Below are 23,638 nucleotides of genomic sequence, written 5' to 3' on the forward strand. Positions count from 1 at the left end.
CCAGGCAGCCTGTGCCACACTGTGCCGTGCTGTGCCACACTGTGCCGCGGCAGACTCTGCCATGCTGAGGTTGTACCGAGACAGGCAGAGGCTGCCAGCCCCGTGCCGTGCCAGTCTTGTGCTGTGCCAGCCCCACGCAGTGCCGTTCCAGCCCCATGCCGTGCCGTGCCGTGCCAGCCCTCGGTGCTGATGCGTGTCCGGTGACGCGGCGGCCCCGCTGGGCGGCGCTCCGGGCGGGACCGGGCCGGTGGCACCGGGCGGAGCGCGCGCGGCGGGAGGCGGCGGGATGGACGAGCCCAGCATCCTGCGGCGCCGGGGTCTGCAGGTGAGCACCGGGCACCGGGAACGGGAGGCCGGGCGGGGGAAAGGCGGGGGAGAGCAGCCCCGGTGAGCCTGGGCTGAGGTGGGTGCTCGGGGTGCGGGGGTGGGTGCTCTGGGGGGTGTATGTGCGTGTGCAAGAGGTGGGTGCCGCATGTAGGAGTTGAGTGCCCTGGGTGGGGGTGTGCAAGAGGTGGGTGCTGTGGGTGAGAGGTGGGTGCTCTGGGGGGGGGGGGGGCGGTGTTCAAGACGTGGGTGCTTCAGGGGAAGATGCGTGCTCTGGGGTGTGTGTGCAAGAAGTGGGTGCTGCGTGTAGGAGCCGAATGCTCTGGGTGGGAGTGTACAAGAGGTGGGTGCTGTGCGTGAGAGGTGGGTGCTGTGGGAGGGGGTGTGCAAGAGGTGGGTGCTTTGTAGGAGAGGTGGGGGCTGCGCCCGAGCAGCATATGAGGGGTGGGACAGGAGCCGGGCACCCACCACTGGCAGCAGGGCAAGGTGTGAGCCCCAGTCACACTATGGGGCGCTGGGGGGGAGGCACCCACCTGTGCAAGGGCCGGGGGCTCCCGTGGGAACACTGTGCCCCTCCAGACCAGCACACAGTGCCAGCCTATGCCAAACTGCTGCGCCAGCACCAATTGTCCCCCTCGAACACCCTCCCCTGTATCCGTGCTCCCGCTGGGCTGAGGGACACCCATCCTGCACCCACTCCCCGCAGGGAACCCCAGCACCCACCGCTGTGCTGGGGGGAGGTGACAACCGTGGCCCCCCCGAGCCTGATTTTCCGGGTGACCTCCCGCCTCTGTCCCCAGCGGCAGAACAGAGCCGCGGTCACCGGGGCCCGGCAGGAGCTGTCGGGGCGCTGCAGGGACACCCGGAGCTGCCTCCATCGAGGTGGCAGCGCCGCGGGGGACACACGCTGAGCTCGGGGACGAGCTTGGAGCTGCCTCCCGCGGGTGGGGGTGATGGAGCCACGGGGTCAGGGGCTCTTGGCCATGGGGGTTGCTCCTGGCAGTGCCAGGGGAGAGCTGAGCCCGGTGGTCCGGCTGTGTGCCAGCATCCCCCTGGCAGGAGGGGTGGGAAGGGGCTTCCAGCACAGAGCTACCCCTGGTGCTGAGCAGCGGTGCTGTCCCTGGTGTTGTCCCCAGTAGCCTCCCTAACTCTCTCTCCAATCCTGATGCCCTCCTCAGTACTGTCCCTGGTGCCATCCCTTAAGCCACCCCCGATGCCAGCCCTGCTGCCATCCCTGCAGGGATCAGCTGTTAATCCCAGCTCCCTTGGGGACCTGCTGATGAGAGATGTGTCATGCCAGATGGGTGCCCCCTGTGGGTGCTGACCCTGTGGGGTGCTCTACTGCCAGAGACACCCCCCCCTCCGCAGTGATGGGTGGGTGTTGAGTGCCACAGGACCCCTCTGTCCCCCTGCACCCATAGATGGGTGGGGAGGTTGCACCATGGGATTGGGTGAATGTGGGGGACACGGGTGGCTGTCCTCTGTCCCACTGTCCCATCTGCAAGTAGCTGAGCAGTAGAACCCTCAGTGTGACCCTTCTTGGCCTCTTCCTCCACGCAGGGGCTGGTGGCACAACCCTGGCTGTGGGTGGAGGTCCAGCCTGGGTGCCAGCAGGGCTGGGTGAAGGTGTTGGGGGACTCCTGCGCCCCACAGAGACCCTGCACTCCCTTCCCAGACCTGAGGTCACCCAGTGATGCTGGGGACACTGGGACACCCACAACCCCCCTTCCCTGGCACCCACCCCCAGCACCCGCACCTTCCCGGGGGCAGACACACACCCGTGGGCCCCGGGGCTGCCTCGTCCCCTGTGTGCCCAGGCTTGATGTCACCCGTTGCCATGGCGATGCTGCTGCATCACTGTGCGCAGCGCCCCCCAAACCCTGGGATTTCCGCAGGGGCTGCACAGCGTGGGCAGGGGGGGATGGTGCTGGGGGACACAAACACACACGACACACACCCCGTGGGAGGGGATGTGGGGTGCAGGGGTGCTGCTGAGTGTCCCCACGTGGGTGGCCTGAGTGGAGAATGCCTCTAAGCTGCTTAGGGGTACAGGGCCGGCGGGCACCAGCGGTGGGCACTGGATCAGGGCAATGATCGTTAGCCAGCACGTGCGCCTGCCGTGTGCCAGCACCTTGTGTCATGCCAGGCCACGTACCCGTCCCATTGCTGTGCCAGTGGGACCTGTGCCACTCTGTGGTGTCACACGGGTGGGCACTGGGCCTGTGCTGGAGCCTGCTGGTGCCCCTCCGGTGCCCGTTGCACAGGGAGGATGACATGGGCCAGGGTTCCTGCTCTTTGCCCTGTTGCACCACCTGGGAGCAACCAGCTCGGCAAAGAAATATTCCCAGCGGCTGGAAAAATAAACAGCCCGAGGGGGTCACCAGCTGCTCTTCACAGCTGGGGCTGGAGGACAGGGCACAGCCACCATTCCAGGGCCACACTCCAGCCAGGCAGCTCCTGCTCTGCCACCTTCATGCCCTCAAGCCACGGGGCCACCAGCCCTGGGGACCTTGAAAGGAGACGTCCCCTTGTGCTGAGCCTGGGTGGGTGTTTTGTCACCCCCACCTGCCACCCTGTGCACGGTGAGCAGGGACTGATCCTGTGGTGACATGCAGGGACCCAGGGCCACCTGGGGGCAGTGGGGGTGCTGCTGGGCGTGTGGCCGTGGGAGGTGGGGGGTCCCACACCTGTCCTACCCGAGGTCTGGGGACACACTCTGACCCTGCCTCTCACGTTTCTCGTTGCAGAAGGAGCTGAGCCTGCCGCGCCGAGGAAGAGCGTAAGTCCCCAGGCTGGGCCACCGGGGTGTCACCGGGAGGGACACGCGTGGGGAGGTGGCACCGGCACCACAGGGGGCAGCGGGGACAGGGGGTGGGTGGCACCAGGGCTTGTTGTGCCCAAATCTGAGGTGGCATTGCTGTGTTCTCCGATACGGGAGGGGCCTGATTGTACTGGGGAGTGCTGTGCTCTGCTGCAGAGGTATTGGGGTGTTCTGGGGTGTTCTAAGTGGTACTGGGGTGTTCTGGGTGGTACTGGGGTAGGCTGTGCTCTGCTGCAGGTGTATTGGGGTGTGCTGGGGTGTTCTAAGAGGTACTGAGGCGGGCTGTACTGTGCTCTGCTGTGGGTGTACTGGGATGTACTGGGGTGGTTCTGGGGTGTTCTAAGTCATTCTGGGGTTTACTGGAGTGTGATAGGAGGTTGTTGTGAAGCTGCTGTGCTGGGGCTCTGACTGGTTTTGTGTGTTGGGGAGTTTCAGAGGTAACACTGAGGGGTACTGGCCCTGTGCTGGGGCTCTTGAGGTGTCACAGGGCTGTGCACTGGGAGACCCAGGGGCTGTGCTGGGGGGCACTGGGGCTGTGCTGAAGCTGTGTCAGGGATGCACTGGGGCTGCACTGAGCTTGTGTTAGGGGTGTACTGGGGCTGTGGCATTTTGGCCCCACCAGATCCCTGACACATCCTGGGAGCCGTTTGGATTGAGGCTGCTGCTGGACCGGGCTGGGCAGGGTGGTGTGGACCGGGGTCTGGGTGGAGCCGTGCCGTACTTTACCGAGCCGTACCGCGCCATACCGAGCCATACCGCGCCGTACCGAGCCGTACCGCGCCGTACCGAGCCATACCGCGCCATACCGAGCCGCAGGGGCGGGCCCGGGCCCGGCGGGCCGAGCAGGGAGCCCCGGCGGGGCCGTAGGAGCCGCCCAGCGCGGGGGCAGCCGGTGCGGCGGGAGCGGAGCGGGGCGGGAGCGGCATGAAGTCGCGGCGGGACAGGCTGAAGATCCCCTCGCTGACCTTGGAGTGAGTCGGGACCGGGCCGGGGTACGCCGGTACCGGTACCGGGGGTGGGTGGCAACGCCCCGGGGCATCCCTGTCCGGGTCCATCCCCATCCCGGTCCATTCCCATCCCGATCCATCCCCACCCCTCGTGCCGCAGGTTCCAGCCCTTCCTCCCGCATCCACAGTCCCCGGCCCCCTCTCCGCCCCCCCCCCCGGCAGCACTCACCCCCCTAGTGTGTTCCCCGCAGTGTCTCCGCTGTTCCCTGGGGTCCTCCCACCCCTTGTTCCAGCCTGTGACCTCTTCTGCTCTTGGACCCCTCCCAGAGCCCTCAGCCCGGCCGGGGGGCTGTGCCAGGGGGTGCCCCCCCAGCACCCACTGGCACGTCTTGCCTTGCAGCTTGTCCCCGAGCAGCCAGAGCCCGACGCTGCTGAGCCCCTGCAGCCCCTGCAGCCCCCTACTCACCTTGCACCCCTGGAGGTAAGACCTTCCCCCCCCCAAGTCCTCCCTGGGCACTGTGGCCACCAGCTCCAGGGGAAGGGGGGGGATAGAGGTGGACAAGGGGACAACAAAGGGTTCCCCCCCACCAGGGGTGCTCTGGGGCACCCCAAAAGCCTGGACATGTGAGGCAACATCCATGGTCTGTCCCCAGCCCTGTGCACCCCAAACCCGGGCTGGATGTGCCTATGGGCTCCGTCTCTACCACCAGCTGGTCCGTTTTGGGGACCTCTGATGGTAACACCATGGAGGTTGCCCTGAGCACCCTCGTTTGGCGTGGGGATCACCTCAAAATCAGCCCAGGGCCAGGGGTGCCTTCATCCCACCCGGGAAACCTCCATCACCACTTCTTCTACTCCACCGTGGGGGCAGGGGAGGGGGCTGCTCTGAGGGACGGGAGCCCCCCACCTCAAAATGCTGCCAGCCCCTTGTGGCCCCACTGGGTGCTGCCATCACAGAGGCAGGTTGGCCCGGACCCTGCGGCGTGTGGCGACTGCGCTCTGCCTCGGGGACAAGGTGCAGTGGGTGTGCTGGCACCTGCCGGTCGCACCTTGGGCTGGTGTCCCCATGGCACCCGCGGGGCAGAGCCACGGCCTGCCTGGCACCCATGGGTGACACCGGGTGCCGGGGGAGGGAACAGCTGGTGATCTCTGCTGCTGCTCAGCAACCGGCAGAGCCGTTTGTTGTAGGTGGGAGCCAGAGGGGGCTGCCTGCACCCTGCCTGCACAGGGGGGTCCCTGCCTGCAGGGGGGAGGTCCCTGCCTGCATACTGGGGGGGGTCCCTACCTGCCAAGCTCCCTGGCTGAGCCACCCCTTGCCCACGATGACCGCAGCACATGGGACAACAAGCGCAGCCCACATGGGTCGCTCACCTGAAGCTTTTGAGTTTTTGGGGTGTTCATGGTGGGGACAAGGAAGGGCGCAAGGATGGGGACGAGGGTGCTGTGTCACGGGCACTGAGGAGGGTGGATGTCACTGGGTCTTTGCTCAGGATGTCCCCAATTAAACGTGAAGGCTGGTGTGGGAGGGGGGATGTGGGCGGCTGCCCAAGCGTGGTGTCCTTTGGGGGTGCCACTGAGGGAGCACTGCCCCCCGCCCCCAGGTGGAGACCTGGGTTTTGTGGCCACCCCTGCTGGCTGGGGGGGCGGGGGGGGGATTTTTGCCCCTTGAATGCAGCAGTGGTAGATGCTTGTATCTCCATGGTAACCTCAGCCCCATTTTGGGGTGCTGCCCCACCTCCATTGTAACCTAAGCTCCATTTTGGGGTGCTACCCGATCTCTATCCTACTCCAAGTCCCCATTTTGGGGTGCTGCCCCGTCTCCATGGTAACCCTGGCCCCATTTTGGGGTGCAGCCTCAGCTCTATGATAACCCCGGCCCCGTTTCGGGGCGCTGCTTCGTTTCTATGGTACCCCGCCCCCCCCCCCCCATGCCCCCTCCATCCCCTCCTTTTGGGGGTGCTCATCCCCCGGTCTCCATGGAAACCTCGACCCCGTTTCGGGGCGCTGCCCGTCTCCATGGTAACCCCGGCGCCGCCGGGCGGGAAGGGGCGGGCGGCAGCGGGAGCGCGGCCCAGCCCCGGTTCCTGCCCCCGGTTCCTGCCCCCGGTTCCTGCTCCCGGTTCCTGCCCCCGGTCTCAGCCCCCGGCGCTCTCCCGGCTCCCGTTCCTGCCCGCGGCGGACGCCGCTCGGCCGGTACCGGTGGATCCGACCGGGCCCCGGGGGGGACCGAGCCCCCCGCCATGTCGGACCCGAGCTGCTGGGGAGCCGCCCCGCCCGGTTACCGGGGCCAGCGGCCCGCCGGGGCCCTGCTCCAGCGCTCCAAGAGGTACCGGGGGCGAGGGGCGGACACCCCGGCTACCGGGAACTGGAGGGAACCGTGCCCCGGGGTGCGGGGTTTGTGCACCGGGAAGGGGCACCTCGGGGGGCGTGGGTTGGGGAGGGCTTTGTACCGGGGGGTGCAGCGGGGTTTGGGGGGTGTCTGTGCTCCGGGAGGGGGCGGCACCCCCGCGGGTGAGGGTTGGGGAGGGCTTGGTACCGGGGGGTGCAGCGGGGTGCGGGGTTTGCTGGGGTCTGTGCTCGGGGGGGGGGAGGGGGCATCAGGGGTGCGTGGGTTGGGGGGTGGTGCTTTGCACCGGGAGGGGCACCGGTGTGCTTGAGATGGGGGGGACAACACCGTGCGTGGGGGGTGGGCACCAGGATGCATGGGCTTGGGGGGGCTGTGTACTGGGGTGTGTGGTTTGGGGGGAGGGTCTTTGCACTGGTAGAGCCACCCCAGGGTGTGTGATTTTGGAGGGTCTTTACACGGTGGGGAACACCCTGGGCTGCATGTTTTGGGGTGGCTGTGGCCTAGGTGCATCTTTTTTGCATCCTCAGAGTCCTCACGTTGCCTGGGGTGGGGGCATTGGTTGGGAGCCCAGTGCCATGGGGGGTGCAGAGTCTGGGGTCCTGCGGCATCAGGGGATGCAGGTTTTGGGGTGCCAGTCCTGGGGGAGCAGGGGGTTGGGGCTGTGCACCAGGGTGTGTGTTGAGGGGGGGGTCTTACATGCACATGGGGGGAAAACACCCTGCCAAGGTGGGCACTGCACTGATGGGCTGTGTCCCTTGCAGTGACATGTCCAGCGTGAGGGTCCCCAGGGTGCCCAGTGGGGTGGGAAGGGGCTGGTTCCCTGCAGCCACCCACGGGCAGCACTGGAGCGGGGGGGGGGCAAAGGGCTCACACAGGGCAGTGTGTGGGGGGCTGCTGCATTCAGGGCTTGCTGGGGGGGGCTACCCTGGCTCTCCAGCTGTCACACCAGCCATGGCACGGGTGGGTGAGTGCGATGTGTCCCCAAGGAGGGGACAGGCAGCACTGCCAGCCCCGGGAGGGGTTTGACGAGCACCCACTGAACTGCCCCCCCAGTGCAGGTGGTGGGGGGTACCACCTCCATTGGGCAGATCTGAGGTGCTGGAGCCTGCCCAGGCATAAAACACTTCCCTGGCTTTCTAGAAAAGGGTGTTTAAGGCATCATGGTGTGTGTGTGTGCGAAGGGGATTGTTCCCATGGGGGGAGTCATTAGATATTGCAGGGGGCTGGCAGGGAGTGCCAGGGTTGCTTAGCAAACGGATCCGTCCAGAGCCGATCCCATCCCGGGAAGGCACCTGCTTCACCTGGGCTGTGGGAATTCCCATTCCCAGCGCACGAGGACAGGTGAAGGGGATTCTTAACGACTAATTAAAGGTGGTTTTCCAACGTGGGGGGGGCCCTGGCAGGGAGGTGCAATCGGAATGGTGATCTAGGCAGTCATCTGGCTCCACTGGAGCACGAGGAGGCTTTAATTCTCCTGAAGGGCAGAGGATTTGCTCTTCTTTCATCAGTATTCCTAGAATCCCCAGCCAGAACCGGGCCTGGCCTATTTTACAGCTTTCAGGAAGCGTATGAGATTATTTAGTGGGATTAAGGGATCTGAGGGATCCTAATATCCCTGCGTGAGGGACAGGGGGGGATGCTGAGATGAGCGGCGTGGGGCTGGTGGGTCGGTGGTTGACGGGGCTCGTCTCCGTGGATGCTGCTGATCCCTCCTCATCCACAGCAGGAAAACGTGCTGGGAAACATAACAGGTACTGGATTCCTACCTGCTAACGAGAAATGGTGGCACAGGGATGTGTGGGGATGCATCCCAGGGCATGGGGCAGCTGCTTTAGGCTGTTTTCTTGGAGTGCAAAGGAACGAGTCTCGGCATTACCTGGTACCTTGTGGTTGCCTGCCAGGATTTGGGATTTTGCTCCTGGGAGGTGCTCAGTGTGGTGCTGGGTGCTCCAGGGTGGGTTAATAAGAGCATCCGTAGCTCCAGGCTTTTGGCTGGGGTGGGAAGAGGGGCCAGAGCAGCTCCATGGAGTGATGCCTGGTGGGGTTGTGAAGGTGTGATGGGGTTGTGCCTGGTCTGTGCCAGGCAGAGTGTTGTGTTTCACCACCCAGACCTTGGTTCCCAGCCTCCCCCATCCCAGCCTCCCCCATCCCAGCTTCCCCCATCCTAGCCTCCATCCCCGGAGGCAGCTGAGTTCAGCGCCCATCACAAGTCATGGTGAAGAAATGTCACGGAGAAGAAATGTCATGGAGGAACTTGAGATGCAGCTGCTTGATTCAGCGGGTTTCAACATTAAGTACAAGCTTATCCCACTGGAACCCGATTTTTCCAGGATGTGGTGATCCGTGGCACTTCCCCAAATCTCCAGGCACGTGAGCACCATGTGCCTGTTTGGGGGATATGGAGGAACAATGTTGTCCACAGCCATGAGGAGAAGGGAGCCGGGAGCACCAGCTCATGCTCTTAATCACGTAACTGGGAGCGGAGCTGGGAAAGGACCTGGGAGCAGAGTTGGGAGGCGCCCGCCTGTACTTTGAGCCTGTGGCCGCTGCCTTATCGGCCTGGCCCTGCCCTCCCTCCTGCCCTCTCCCCTGCCCTCACCCAGCTGCCAGAGGATGCTCAAGCCTCCTGGGACCTTGCAGGGATCAGATCCTGCAGGATGCTGCAGCCCCTGGGGAGCTGGCTCATCCCAGGCATTTCCCGGTGGTGGCCGGTGGGTCACTGGCACCCTGAGGGCTGCACTGTGCTGGCTCCTGGCCACCCAACCCTACTTGCTTGGATCCTGCTGGAACCATTTGCTGGTTCAATCCATCTGTGTTGTGCTCCGTGGCCAGATCCTGCCTGGAGGATGCAGCCTGTGGGAAGCTGCTGGATTTCCCCCATCCCAGCCGTGCCGAGGTGGCAGGAGGTACCAGTTCCCCCTCACAGGCAGCTCTGGGGCGAGTGACATGTTATTTTACTCCGGGTTTGGGGTCGCCCTGCCTGTCACACACTTCCCATGTCCTCTGGAATAACTTCTGGATGGCAGTGGCAGCTGGGGAGAGATGCTGACAGCAATTTTCCACTCCATTTTTGGGACCGAACGCCCGAGGAGGTGATGGAGGCAGAGGGGGCAGCAGCCCTGCCTCCCGCCTTCAGGACTTGGCAGCTCATCTCCACCCTGAGGCTCCTTCAGAGCCCGAGTTTTCCATGTGGGAAGGATGGGAACCAGCTGGAGATGCTGCTGGAGGCGCAGGGGGGTTAAAATGGTGCAAGATGGTTGCGGAGCTGAGGGTGGAGCTGGCGGAAACAGGAAGCGTCGTGTGTCCCCCCCGAGTCACCATCACAGGAACTTGCTTCTTTGAAGGTTTAGTTTTCACTTCCCAAATGAAACGGAGCGAGCAGCAGTGAGCCTCCTCCTCCCCTGGGGTGTCCTCCCCCAGGGTGTCATCCCCCCCGGGATACACATGCATCCCAGTCCCAAGGAAGCGAGGCCAAAGCTGCTGCTCCTGCCTCAGTTTCCACCCCCCCCCCTCAGGAGCTGCAGTTTGTGCTTGGTCTGGGGGGTGGGGGGAAGCTGGGGGTGGGCAGCTGAGCTGGGGGTGCTGGAGCAAACAGAGGGGCCAGGAAGAGGGGAATGGTTGGGAGAGGTGGGAAGGTTTGTGCCTCCCCCCCGAGGAATCACAGCTCAGCTTCGGGTCAGCTCAGACCATGCGTGTCCAAGGGGGAACCCCTGGTCCTGGGTGCAAAGAAGGTTTCGGGGTGCCTCCCCTTGGCTTGGCTGAGATGTTTGGTCTTAAGCAGAAGACTTGAGGCTCCTGGTTTTAAGGGGGAAGTGGGAGGAGCCTTCCAGGGGGGGAAGATGTCAGCAGAAGGTGACAAGGTGACAGGTGTCATGTGCAGAGCCCTGACCATGTGTGTGGAGCCTTGATCATGCATGTGGAGCTCTGACCAGCAACCTGGTCTAGTGGGAGGCATCCCTGCCTGTGGCAGTGGGGTTGGAACTGTGTGATCTTTAAGGTCCCTTCCAACCCAAACCAGTCTCTGGTCCTGTGACCAGGCGTGTGGAGCCCTGACCACACGTGTAGAGCTCTTGGCTGTGTGTTGTTGCCATGTATGTGCATCTGGAGGGACAGCAGGTTGTGAAACATCATCCTGTGCAGGGTGTGGGGGGTGTCAGGGGGTGGGGGGTGTCAGGGTGTGGGGGTGTCAGGGTGTGGGGGGTGTCAGCGTGGACCCGCACACGCTGCTGCTTTTCCCCGGCTTCCTTCTGCTACCGGAGCACGACTGAGCCAGACCTTTGCTGGATCATCATGATGCCCAGCGATGTGACAAAGGCTCAGGGGGTTGGGGACCAGCTGTCCTCCCCTCTGTGACATCTGGACTGCCAAACAGAAGGAGGTTTATCAGAACTGGGGGCATTTGCCATGCGATGGAGCTGGTCGGGTTGTGGCCTCTTGGCATTTCTATCACTTCCGCCTTTTACATCCCCTTTTTCAGCCTGAGGGGCCACCTGCCTCTGCCCTCCCCAGCCAGCCAAAACCAGAAGTGGGACCTTGACGAGACAGTTGGTCATTAAAAATAACCCCTTTGACCTGTCTCTGGCTGCCAGGAACCAGGAACAGCTCTTCCCTGCAGTGGGATACGTGGAATTGACGGGGTGATGGTGGCTGCGGCCCCTGGCACAGCCCAGTCCTGCCCCCGGCCCTGCCCGTCCTTCCCTTCCCCTAATTCATTCCTTCTTTTTCTTCCCCAGTTGCCGAAGCAGCAATAGGAAGAGCTTAGTGGTGGGCACCCCTTCTCCCACCCTCTCACGACCTCTCTCCCCGCTCTCGGTGCCAACAGGTGAGGATTATCCCAAGGGATGGGTGGAGCATCTCCCAAAATGATTTTCGAAGCGTAATCCTTCTCCTTCTGCAGCACCTTGTTGGGAGCAACAAGCTGGCTTCTGGCCTTTTCCAGGCTGGAATAGCTTGGGAAGTGATTTACTCCCGCTTTCCCTGGCAGGAGCTGCCTGGGGTGGGTTTTGGGGTGACTTTTCCCCCTTTTTCCCTGCAGCTGGGAGCAGCCCCTTGGACAGCCCACGCAACTTCTCCGCCAGCACCTCCGTCAATTTTCCCTTCGCTCGCAGGTCAGATCCTGCCCCCCCCCCCCCACCTCCTGAGCCATTAATATTCCCTAATAATTAATAACCTACCCGCTGGGACTGTTCTGTTGATCTCACGTGATTTGTTTTGATTTTTGTTTGCTTTTTCTTTTGTTTCCACCCTGATTTTCACTCTGCCCTGACCGGTGTCTCCCACCACCCCAGCCATGCTCCTCGGACTGACAGGCGAGTACCAGGAATGGGCCAGGGCTGCATCCCAGGAAACCAGTTGCTCCGGCCCTTTCTTTGTGTGCATCCCCGGGGTGGGAAATTTTGTTCTGGGAATGGGAGCAGCAATATCCCTGTCCCCATCACACCATCCCCAGCCACGAGCTCTGCCCTGCTCCGAGCGCTCCCGACGGATGCTCGGCAGATGTCTAGGGACGGATGCTGCTTCCCCTCCCCGGCTCCAGACACCAAAATCCTGTTTAACTAATTAATTAATTGCACACACGGGGGCGATGGCTGAGTTTAACCCATCGATCGTCACATGGAAAAAAGCTGGAGGCTTCCAGATGGTTTTCAGGCTTGGAAAGCCAAACGGCAAGGCCAGGGCTTTTGGAGCCTTCCGGCAGCAGGCGGTGATGCCGGTGCTGGATCCGGCACCAGGCCAGCTCCTGCTGTCCTTGGATCCACATGGGAAGTGGCAGTGGGAGGTGAAGGGCCTTGTCTTGACCTGGATGTTGCCCCAGCCATTAGAAAGGTCTCCAAGAGGAAACATTCACCCCTGTCCAAGCCATCACCTTCCTGTTTATAGCTGGGCTCTGCTGGCTCCGGATGAGCCTTGAGGAATCCCGAGTTTTCCCAGAACCCAGAGGCTGAATTTTGCTCTAATTAAACCCCAGATTTTCACAGGGTTGGTTTTTTTTTTCCCTCTTCTGAGAGGGCTTCACCACCCGGGCCCTTTGCAGGGACCTCACTCACTGTCACTGTCCCCAGGGTGGCCACACAGCCTCCCTCACCCAAACCCTCCTGATCTCACCCCATTTTGGTGCATTCCAAAAAGAGGTTTGAGGGCTTTATTATCCAAACCCAACCCATGTCCTCTTCCCCATCCTTATCTCTCTGACATGAATTATTTGCATTCAGATGTGGTATTTTTTTCCTGTCTGTGATGGGCACGTTTGCACTTGCAGGGCTGATGGCAGAAGGTGGTCACTGGCTTCACTCCCCTCCTCTGGCTATGGGACCAACACCCCCAGCTCCACTGTCTCGGTAACATTTGTTCTCTCCTGGCAGCAGGCGACAAGAACCCCAAAAATCCCTCAGATTTTTGGTGAAATGTCTCCCCAGGCCCTTGTTGTGGGGTCCTGGGAACCCCTTGGTTCCTGGGGGATGCGTGAGCTATGTCCTGCTTCCCAAAAGTGCTTGTAAAAAGTCAGAGAGGTCGGGGAATGGTTTATGATGTCCCTGGGTGCCACAGCATCCCTGGGTGCCACAGCATCCCTGGGTGTCACAGGATCCCTGGGAGTCACAGGATTCCCAGGCATCACAGCATCCCTGGGTGTCCCAGTGTCCCTGGAAGTCACAGGATGCCTAGGCATTACAAGACCCCTGGGTGTCACAGGATTCCCAGGCATGACAGGATTCCCAGGCATCACAGCATCCCTGGGTGTCCCAGGATGTCACAGCATCCCTGGGCACAGCCCACGCTTCCCATCGGTGTTTCCAGCCCTCTACAAGGCTCCGAGGAACATCCTCCTCCTGGGCTCGGGAATTTCCACCATGCCCTTTGCTGGGAAGCCCTGGATCCACGTCCTGATCTCCACCATCCCTCCTTCTTTCCAGTCGTCTTCGTCCTCCCAGGAGCGCCTGCACCAGCTCCCGTACCAGCCCACGCCCGACGAGCTGCATTTCCTTTCCAAGCACTTCCGCAGCACCGAGAGCGTCCCGGACGAGGAGGGACGGCGCTCGCCCTGCCTGCGCCCACGGTCCCGCAGCCTCAGGTGCAGCACCCACCCGGGCAGCACCCACGGTGCAGCTGGGATGGGCACCAGCACACCCAGCACATCCTCTGCCCTCTGCTGGGATGGCCTGGGGCTCCTAAGCTCGTCCCAAGGTGTTGATCCCCACCTGGGCTGTGAGGGCAGGGAGGGGTGAGGTGAGGGGTGAGGGCTTTCGAGTGGGTGAAGGAGATTGAGGTTGGACATGAAGAGGAAATTCTTCGCTGTGAGGGTGGTGAGACCCTGGCCCAGGTTGCCCAGGGAAGCTGTGGCTGCCCCATCCCTGGCAGTGTTGAAGGGCAGGTTGGATGGGGCTTGGAGCAGCCTGGGCTGGTGGGAGGTGTCCCTGCCCAAGCAGGGAGTTGCATCTAGATGATCTTTAAGGTCCCTTCCAACCCAAACCATTCCATGATTCTATTTGCATACATGTAAATGACTTGGCCTTTGTAACATGACTGGTTTCCTCCTCCACAGCCCTGGCCGGACGAGTGGAACGTTTGATAACGAGGTTGTGATGATGAACCACGTCTACAAGGAGCGGTTCCCCAAGGTAACTGCTGGGACTGGGATGACAAGCACGTTAGTGCCTCCATGGCGTCCTGACAGTGTCTTCTCCAGAAAAACTTCCTCTCTATGCTGGAATATAGAATGTGTGGGTAGATACCGGGGGGTGTTGGACATGTGGTCATGAGCTGGGGAGACAGGGACCTGTGGGTCTCCATCATCAACCATGCAAGCAGAGGTCTATGGAGACTCATGGCCCTTTTCCAGCCTGTTGGAAGCTGGGTCCCAAATGGGGCCACGAGGTGCACATGGATATGGCAGCTGCAGGAGGTGGTAGCATGAGATCCCAGCTGGCCAAACCCAAGGTGTGATATGGGAACGCATGTTCCTGGGCATCACCATCTGTTCTGCCTTGCAGGCCACAGCTCAGATGGAAGAACGTCTGCAGGACACCATCACTAACTTCTCCCCAAGCAGCACTCTGCCGCTGGCAGATGGGGTGCTGGGCTTCATCCACCACCAGATCATCGAGCTGGCCCGTGACTGCCTGGCCAAGTCCCAGGGGGCTCTCATCACCTCCCGCTACTTCATGGAGCTGCAGGAGAAACTTGAGAAGATGCTCCGAGATGTGAGTATGGGGCCATTCCCTGGCCAGTGTCATGTCCTGAGGCCACCAGTTGACACTTGGTTTCTCTCTCCTCTCTGGCAGGCTCAGGAGCGTTCAGAGAGTGAAGAGGTGAAGTTCATTGACCAACTGGTGAGGAAGCTGCTGATCATCATCTCCCGTCCTGCTCGTCTTCTGGAGTGTCTGGTAAGACGTGGCAGTTCCTGGTGTGTCTTGTCTTTCACAGTCCATGCCTTTCATGGTGGGTATGGACTATGAAAGACATCTTCTCACCTTGCCTGGTCCACCATGGGATCTGTTGCTCCTTGCCATCCTGGCTAGGCTACAGCAAGGAGCTAAGGAAGCTTCCATCTCCTGCAAGCATCCAGAGCCTGTCCCCCGTCACAGATGTCACCTGCAAGGCTTAGAGGAGAGGCTTAACTCTGCCAGGTTCTCACTCCTCAACTTTGCTTGCTTTTCCCATCCAGGAGTTTGACCCAGAGGAGTTCTACCATCTCCTGGAAGCTGCAGAAGGACATGCCAAAGTTGGCCAAGGAATAAAGACCGATATTCCCCGATACATTATCAGCCAACTGGGGCTCGTCAAGGATCCATTGGAGGGTAGGGAAGCTCTTGGATTGGTGGCCTCCAAAGTCTGCAGCAGGATCTGGACTCCCAGTGTGGCCACTGGCGAACATGAATGAGCACTGGGAGGTGGCAGAAGGACCAGTAGGGCTGAACGTGTCATGGGGTGGGTCACAGCAGGACCAGGACAATGTCCAAGTCTCCGGGCCAGCCCCACATCTCTCATTATTGCTCCCAACACGTTCAGCAAAGCAGATTAAGCTCAAGAACGCTTAATCCAGAGGAAGCCATGACCTTGGGGGGTGGGGGGGCCATAATCCCTGAGGAACATGGGAATGACTACAGAAAAAAGAGAATTATATAAATGTTTGTCCTCGTGTTGAACCTCTTAATGCCATGACCTGAATTTCTCTGTACCATAGTTCGAGCAAAGCCCAGGGCTAAATCTTGGTGGAATCTCCAAGTTTGGAGGGAAAGGGGTCAGTGGGGGGTTGTTTTGGTGGGGGTTGAAGATGAAGAAGGTGAAAACCATCCCTGTCTTCTGCAGAAATGGTCCAGCTGGATCACTTTGACAGCGGGAACACCATCACGCCGGAGAACGATGATACCTGTGATGTGAGTGTGGTCCTACCTGCATGTCCCACCTGCTGCCTCCAGCTTTGTCCCACCTCACCCCACAACAGAGCTCCTTGCAGCAGCTCCTCTGCTACCTTAGGCTGGGAGATGTTACTTCGGGTTGTCCCTGGGGGTGACTCACAGATCCTCAACTGTCCCTGGGGGTGACTCACAGATCCTCAACTGGCCAAAGCTCAGAGTGGGCTCTTGATCTGCAGAGTATCTTGGCCTTCTGGTTTGGGGTTTGTGGCTAGAGAGAGCTCAAGGAGAGATGTCCTCTGGCAGTGAGGAGCACTCAGAGGTGATCCACGATGGTGAATTCCTGCCTGCACACCAGGAAACACTAAAACCTTTCTGTGTCTTCTCCAGAGCCAGCCCTTGGCCACCGTTCCTCGGAGGAAGCCCTGTGAGGGGGACTTTGAGACCATCAAGCTGATCAGCAATGGGGCTTATGGGTGAGTTGGGAACTTCCTAACACTTGTGTCCATATATAAAAGACTCCAGAGTCCTCCCCATGGTGCTGCATGGTCTGTGCTGCTGGTTGGAGGACACGTTTTGAGTTCCAGCCATTTTGCTGTCTCCCAGGGCCGTGTACCTGGTGAGGCACAGGGAGACGCGGCAGCGCTTCGCCTTGAAGAAAATCAACAAGCAGAACCTCATCCTGAGGAACCAGATCCAGCAGGTGTTTGTGGAGAGGGACATCCTCACCTTCGCAGAGAACCCCTTCGTGGTCAGCATGTTCTGCTCCTTCGAGACCAAGCGACACCTCTGCATGGTGATGGAGTATGTGGAAGGTGAGAGTGTGATTTGGGGCTGGAGGGAGGGGGAATATCCATGTCTGAGCACTGAGGACACCACCCAGACATCTCCTGCCCTGCTTTGCTCCAGGGACTGGAGGGAAGCATGAGGAGATGCTTTAGTGATCCTCAGTCTCACCTTGATGAAGGTGGCCTTGCTCACCTAGGAGAGCGTTTGTGCCCCGTTCCCAGGGATCAGCACTGCTCCAAGGAAGGACGGGAGGGTCTGGCTGGGAGCCTGCTTGGCAGGAGGGCAGTGTAGTCCTTCCTGGTGACCTCCTTGCCTTCCCTGAGCTCCCCACGCTCAGGAGGCCCTGTGTCCCCACAGGGGGGGATTGTGCCACATTGCTGAAGAACATGGGCCCACTGCCCGTCGACATGGCGAAGATGTACTTCGCCGAGACCGTCCTCGCGCTGGAGTATCTCCACAACTACGGCATCGTCCACCGGGACCTCAAACCTGACAAGTGAGGACCTGGGTCAGATCTGAACAAGGGCAGGGGTGGGTTTGGGTGGGGACGGGAGAAGGACTGGTCCAAGCCCAGCGGGGAAGGCAGAATGAGGTAATGGGTTTTGGTGCCCAAAGACCTGGTTCTGTGCTGTCGCACCAGGACCAGAGGTCCTGAGGTCTGGCTGGTCCTGCCCAGGTCTCCCCAGAAGCATCATCCTGGGCCATCTGTCTTCTCTTGCAGTTTGCTCATCACCTCCATGGGCCACATCAAGCTGACAGACTTTGGTCTGTCAAAGATCGGCTTGATGAACATGACCACGAACCTCTATGAAGGGCATATGGAGAAGGACACTCGGGAGTTCATGGACAAGCAGGTATGAGATCCTGTTCCTCTTGGCCATCACCAGAGAGTGGGATAAGCTTAGGCCCTGTCACACAGGGTCACTGCAGAGGTGTCAGGGGCTGCTCCCCTCTCAGGTGTGTGGCACTCCAGAGTACATCGCCCCAGAAGTCATCCTCATCCAGGGCTACGGGAAGCCCGTTGACTGGTGGGCCATGGGCATCATCCTCTACGAGTTCCTGGTGGGCTGCGTCCCCTTCTTCGGAGACACCCCTGAGGAGCTCTTTGGGCAGGTCATCAGTGGTGAGTGCTGCTGGCAACTTGGCTCCATGGCTTGCTCTTCACAGCTTGTCCCTAACACCTGAAGAGCTTAATTCCTTCATTTCATACTTGGGTGAACAGCAAGGAAGCTCCTCAAGCTTTGATTTCCCAGTTCAGGTTTTGATGTGCTGTGGCTCCTCCTGCCCAGAAGTGACTTCTTCTGCGACCTCACATTATGTCTAAACTTCCAGCCACTCCAAACTCCTTTTCCTTTTCCCTTCCAGATGAAATTATGTGGCCAGAAGGGGACGAGGCTCTTCCTGCTGACGCCCAGGACCTGATCACACGGTTGCTGAGACAATGTCCCCTGGAGCGCTTGGGCACTGGTACGTGTGGAAGCCTCCAATTCCAACCAAGCTGACACCAAAGGGTGTCCTGCCGTGATGAGGATCCTCAGAGGAGGTCCCTAGCTCCAGTTTCCCCCCAGGAAGGCAGCACAGGGCTTCAATCCACCATTTTCTTAGAATCATGGAATGGTTTGGGTGTGAAGGGACATTAAAGATCATCTAGATCCAACCCCCTGCATGGGCAGGGACACCTCCCACCAGCCCAGGCTGCTCCAAGCCCCATCCAACCTGCCCTTCAACACTGCCAGGGATGAGGCAGCCACAGCTTCCCTGGGCAACCTGTGGATGTTACTCCACATGGAGGAGTGACCGTGCCATTTGGGATGGGAGCGGGAACATCCCAAAGCCTGCCCTGTCCCCCTGAGCTGGGTTTCTCCTCCCGGCAGGAGGTGCACAGGAGGTGAAGCACCATTCCTTCTTCCTCCACCTGGACTGGAACGGGCTGCTGCGGCAGAAGGCCGAGTTCATCCCCCAGCTGGAGTCAGAGGATGACACCAGCTACTTCGACAGTGAGGCCAAATCCATCCCCTTTACCCCCTTCCCATCCCAGCCATTATCCCACCTGCAGGCCAGATGCTCCTGGTTTCCATCAGTAGATGACAATCTCCTGGGTGACGCTGGTCATTTTAAAAGCAAAGTTGGAATCAGATGCATTCCTGTCCCCAGGCTGCTCGGCCTTACCCAAACCCTCATTTTCTCACCCCAAAGCTCCCCTGGGCTGTGGGGTGTGTGGTGGGCAGGGTGACAGCCCGGCCTGCCGGGAACTCTGCCTTGCAGCGCGCTCCGAGAGGTACCGACACCTGGATTCGGAGGACGAGGAAACCAACGATGAGGAATCATCTGTGGAGATCGGGCAGTTCTCCTCCTGCTCCCACCGCTTCAGCAAGGTGCTCCCTCCCCTCCTCCAGCCTCCAAAACGACGGGCGAGTGGTGCCAAGAACCGGTGTCTCGGATGAAGCCGGAGTGCCCAGATTCCCAGATTCTGCTCCTCACTGGAGGGCTCTTCTCCCCCACAGGTGTACAGCAGCTCCGAATTCCTGGCTGCTCACTCCAACCTCAGCCTCTCATCCTCCGACCGGAGTCACAGTGATGACAAAGAGGAGCGATGGGACAGGCACTCTGGAGATGAGGAGAGGAACCGGCTGGTGGGCCCGGAGCCCCGGTGCGTGGTGAGGCCGGGACACGGTGCTGGTGTGGGCTTGTGCCAGCACCGAGGGGTTGTGCCAGCACTGTGGATTGGCAGAGGTGTCAGTGAGCCATGTCCAGGGGTGCCACAGTGGCTTGGTGCCATCCCCTCTCCCACCCGTGGTGGTCCCAAGCCCTCCTGCTCTCCCCTCACAGGCTCCGCTCCTGGACCTCCTGCAGCTCCACACCATCCACCTCCCGGCACGAGCGGAGCCGCAGCCCCGCCGCACTGCCCAGCACCTACAGCCTGGACACCATGCCCAAGTTTGCCTTCTCCTCGGAGGATGAAAGCCCTTGCGTGGCCTCCTCCAAGCCAGAGAGGCCCAAGTTTGTCCTGGGAGACCCTGACGTGGGGACGAGCAGCGTGGTGAAGCCGTCGGCGTTATCTGGTGGGTAGGCTGCGGTGCCGGTGTGGGATGCTCCAGGGCCAGCTGGGGTCCCACATGGTGCGGGGTGGCTTCTCTATGTCCCCAAACTCTCCCTCCTTCCCTCTGTGCAGCTGATCTCGTCAGCCTGAACCGCATCCGCCTCCGGAGCAACAGCACTGGCACCAAAAACTCAACTCCCCGGGGCCTGGAGCCGAGCGGGAGCCGCCGGCTGAGCAGCCAGAAGGACGTGCCGGACCGGCAGCGAACCTCGCCGGGCACCCGTGTCCCCAAATCCGCCTCTGTCTCAGCCCTGTCCCTCATCATCACCTCAGGTCCCTGCACTGTGTAGTTTATCCCACCAGATGGTGGTTGCTGTGTGGTTTTTTTCCAGGGCTGAGCTGGTATCTCCCTCTTGCAGATGACATCAGTGGTGGTGGCGCCTTGATGAGCCCCATCTCCCCCCATTCCCTCTCGTCCAACCCCTCTTCCCGTGACTCCTCACCGAGCCGAGACTCATCCCTGGCCATCGCCAGCCTCCGGCCACCCATCATCATCCACAGCTCTGGCAAGAAATATGGCTTCACCCTGCGTGCCATCCGCGTCTACATGGGGGACAGCGACGTCTACACCGTCCACCATATGGTCTGGGTAGGTGCGGATGGACCAGCAGTGCCAGACACCGTGTTTGCCCATGGGAAAACTTCATGTGGAAATGTAGGGTTGGGTCTGGAATGAAATCTCCACATTTCGGATTGCAGAGCGTGGAAGAGGGGAGCCCAGCACAGGAAGCGGGGCTGAGAGCTGGTGACCTCATCACACATGTGAATGGGGAGTCGGTGCTGGGGTTGGTTCACCGGGACGTCGTGGAGCTGCTGCTGAAGGTGGGTGACCAGTGCCACGTTCCTGGTTCCCAGCATCAGGGCATCAATCCGGCTGCTCCTTGGCATCTCTTCCATTGGCAGCCAAGGCAAGAGCCCATTTAGATCCAGTGCTTGGATCCAGTGCTTGGATCCAGTACTGCAGCCACTTGTTTTCCACCCCTCAGAGTGGGAATAAAGTGGCTCTTCGGACCACGGCCCTGGAGAACACCTCCATCAAAATCGGCCCAGCTCGGAAAAACAGTTCTAAGACGAGGATGGCACGGAGGAGTAAGAAGAGCAGGAAAAGGGACGGCCAGGAGAGGTGGGTGGAACCCAGGTGGGATAAAACCACATTTATCCCGGCTCTGCCATACTGGTGGGATGCTCCAGTTCTGTCATACTGAGGGGTCCAGTGGGATCCAGTCCTGCTGGCACCGGCTCAGCAGACTCCGGTTATTCCTTTTTCTGCCACCTTCATTCCTTCCAGCAGGAGAAAATCCCTTTTCAAGAAGATCTCCAAGCAGTCCTCAGTCCTGCACACCAGCCGCAGCTTCTCCTCTGGCCTCCATCACTCGCTGTCCTCCAGCGAGAGCCTCCCAGAGTCCCCCACACACAGCTTGTCCCCGGGTCCCCCAACACCCTGCCGCAGCCCTGCTCCTGACCTGCCCCCAGGTACCCACAGCTCCAGCTGTGACCGGATGCTGCATGTCCCTCCATCCTCATGGTGACCATTTCTGGGCACGGCAGGATGCTGTGTGTCCCCCCTGTTCCTCATGGTGACCATTTCTGGGCACGGCAGGACGCCGTGTGTCCCTCTGTCTCTTGTGGCGATGGTTTCTGGGCATGGTGGGATGTCGCTTGTCCCCCCCCGTCCCTCCCATTGACCCATTTCTCTTTTGTGTGGCAGATGCTGTGTCCCCACAGAGCACTTCTCCCTCCTCCAGCACCCCAACGTCACCCGCCGGCCACGTGCGCCCCAGCTCCCTGCACGGCCTGGCACCCAAACTGGGTGGGCAACGCTACAAAGTGGGACGGCGCAAATCCACCAGCAGCATCCCCCCCTCACCTCTCGCCTGCACCCCTTCATCCTCCCAGCGCCCGCCTTCTCCCCAACGCTCCCCGTCCCCCCTCCCCGGGCACCCCAAAGCCCCCCTTCCCTTCCAGGGCAAGACCTTGTCCCCCCCAACCATCGTCCGGCAGAGCTCCCGGCCCCGCAGCGCCGACTGCCCCCGCTCCCCCCTCCTCAAACGTGTCCAGTCGGCCGAGAAGATCGTCACCATCCTGGCAGAGAAGAAGACAGCTGGTGGGCGCAAGCTGGAGCTGCCCACCAAGGATGGGGAGGCCATCGGGGAGGGCGAAGGGCCAGTGTACCCCGGGGAGCACACTTACCACCCTAGCACCCGGGAGAGACACGACCGGGACCAGGAGGTGGTGGTGATGAGGCGCTTGAACCTCTCGGAGCGTCGGGATTCCTTCAAGAAACAAGAAGCTGTTCAAGAAGTGAGCTTTGATGAGCCAGAGCCCGCGCCGGCGGGCGAAGATGGTGGGAAGAGTGAAGCTGGGCAGGGCAGAGCCAAGGCCACCCCGGTCCCGCAGATCGCGGTGCAGGGCTCCGAGAGCGACGAGCAGGAGCCGGCGGTGGCCGAGTGGGAATGCCGGGGCTCCTATCCCATCGGGAACACCGAGCAGCCCCACAGCAGCACCTCCTCACTGCGGTGGGATGGATGCCAGCGGTGGGATCACGGCTCCCGCCAGCACCGGAACTGAGGAGAGGGAACCACCGGGAACCGGGAGCGCTCAGTTCCCGGCAGCCCGGGGCAGCGCATGGAGCGGAGCCGAGTCCCGGGATGGCGCTGGCTTCCCATGGCATCCCACCAAAACCCATCCTGCATGGCATGGCCATGGTGTAACCATCCCTGGAGCCATTCTGGACGTCGGCGCTGGCTGTGCCCCGGCCCTTGGCCTCCCCCAAAGGCTTTTTGTACCCCCGAAAAGATGCTCATATTTTTATAGAGACGTGGGAGCTTTTCCGGCGGCGGCGTTTCCCCGGCAAGGGCCCCACCTTTGTGTATAGAAGGGACTCGACGCAAATATTCCTTAATTAATTTATTACTTTTTATAAGCTAAAGGGGCAGTGCAGGACCCTCGCGGGGTCCACGCCGGCCCCACGGTGGCCCAAGCTTTCCCGTGTGTTTCCCAGCTGGATGACACAACATCTTTTAATCTTGCAAAGACCCACTTGCTTCTCCCCAACTTACAACTTTCAGTTTTAACTGGAAACACCCTAAAACTCCTAAGAAACCCCCTTTGGGGAGGGAACTGTCCTATTTTAAATTAAAAAAAAACAAAACCACCCCAAATCCCACAGCAACATCCCCCAAAATCCTGGTGGTCCAAGCTGGGATGTGCATGGGTTGTTTCCCACACCCGAGGTTCATCGTTGGGCGATGCCTTTGGTACATTTGAGAAGCGTTTGGTGGGTTTAAAGGTTTTAAGTTTTTTATTCCAAGGCACCCAGCTCCGTTGGCCCTTCCAGGCAGGAAAAGCAGAGGCCTCCCCAATGATAATGGGATTTTTAGGGTCTGTTTTTGCTCGTTGCGTTTCTTCTGCCACCCACACCACCAAAGCAGCCAGCGGAGTTTCTGGGCTGCCCATTGGATTCTTTTGTGTGGTTTGTGCCAGGCTCCGTATCCCACTTCTCTTCCCAATAAACATTTCATCCCAGAGCTGTTCGGCTTTTCCTTTGCTTCTTCTCCCCCCATCTGCATTAAGGTCTTGGGAAGGCAGCAGGATTCAGGGAAGACCCTGGGCACCCCCTGCCCACTGGCGCTGCGGGAATTGGGGATTGGATATGGTGGGAAAAGGGTTTTTTTTCCGTGGAAAATGGAAAAAGCCAAAGGATGACATCTTCCTGCTCCTACCGTCGGGAATTCCTGGTGCTGTGGCCTGGTGTCTGCAGCACGCGGTGGACTCGGAGCTGCTGGCGCTGGAGCCGGCCTGGGCAGGGAGTGCCCGTGGCGGGGGGTAACAGTGAGGGGTTAGTGGGGCTGGGGAACCCAGCCTGGGTGGTGGGTGCCTGGTGGTGCCCGGTGCACCCCCAGCGCCCGCAGCAGCGCTCGGTGCAGAGCCCGGTGGGGTGCCCGGGGTGGTTCCCTC

The 23,638-nt window shown here is 60.8% G+C and overlaps 1 protein-coding gene across 5 annotated transcripts; it reads left to right on the top strand.

Annotated features, from left to right (window-relative positions):
- The first annotated feature begins 283 nt into the window (after window positions 1-283).
- Window positions 284-23,208, top strand: MAST3 (microtubule associated serine/threonine kinase 3). 5 transcript variants are annotated; one of them, XM_051639391.1, is made up of 28 exons: window positions 284-325; window positions 3,072-3,103; window positions 11,173-11,261; window positions 11,475-11,547; window positions 11,728-11,748; window positions 12,699-12,777; window positions 13,351-13,508; window positions 13,980-14,055; window positions 14,428-14,637; window positions 14,719-14,820; window positions 15,102-15,234; window positions 15,746-15,813; window positions 16,183-16,268; window positions 16,399-16,607; window positions 16,939-17,077; window positions 17,303-17,435; window positions 17,539-17,704; window positions 17,947-18,048; window positions 18,456-18,578; window positions 18,847-18,956; window positions 19,086-19,231; window positions 19,411-19,643; window positions 19,754-19,954; window positions 20,041-20,270; window positions 20,381-20,503; window positions 20,668-20,804; window positions 20,970-21,154; window positions 21,390-23,208. In XM_051639391.1, the coding sequence occupies exons 1-28, from the start codon at window positions 287-289 to the stop codon at window positions 22,247-22,249; spliced, it is 4,263 nt and encodes a 1,420-aa protein (XP_051495351.1). In that variant the 5' UTR covers window positions 284-286; the 3' UTR covers window positions 22,250-23,208. The 5 variants fall into 5 exon arrangements, with proteins under 5 accessions (XP_051495351.1, XP_051495354.1, XP_051495349.1 ...); XM_051639394.1 differs by having other exon boundaries at window positions 20,973-21,154; XM_051639389.1 differs by lacking the exons at window positions 284-325; window positions 3,072-3,103 and adding an exon at window positions 6,295-6,418.
- Window positions 23,209-23,638: the final 430 nt, after the last annotated feature.

Source organism: Apus apus, chromosome 24 (assembly GCF_020740795.1).
Source record: "Apus apus isolate bApuApu2 chromosome 24, bApuApu2.pri.cur, whole genome shotgun sequence".
Lineage (NCBI taxonomy): Eukaryota > Metazoa > Chordata > Aves > Apodiformes > Apodidae > Apus > Apus apus.

Coding starts and splice junctions, on each gene's coding strand:
- MAST3 (XM_051639389.1), top strand. CDS start 6,333: ATGTCGGACCCGAGCTGCTGGGGAGCCGCCCCGCCCGGTTACCGGGGC. Junction 11,749..12,698: donor CATGCTCCTCGGACTGACAG/GCGAGTACCAGG, acceptor TTGCACTTGCAG/GGCTGATGGCAGAAGGTGGT. Junction 20,504..20,667: donor TCGTGGAGCTGCTGCTGAAG/GTGGGTGACCAG, acceptor TCCACCCCTCAG/AGTGGGAATAAAGTGGCTCT.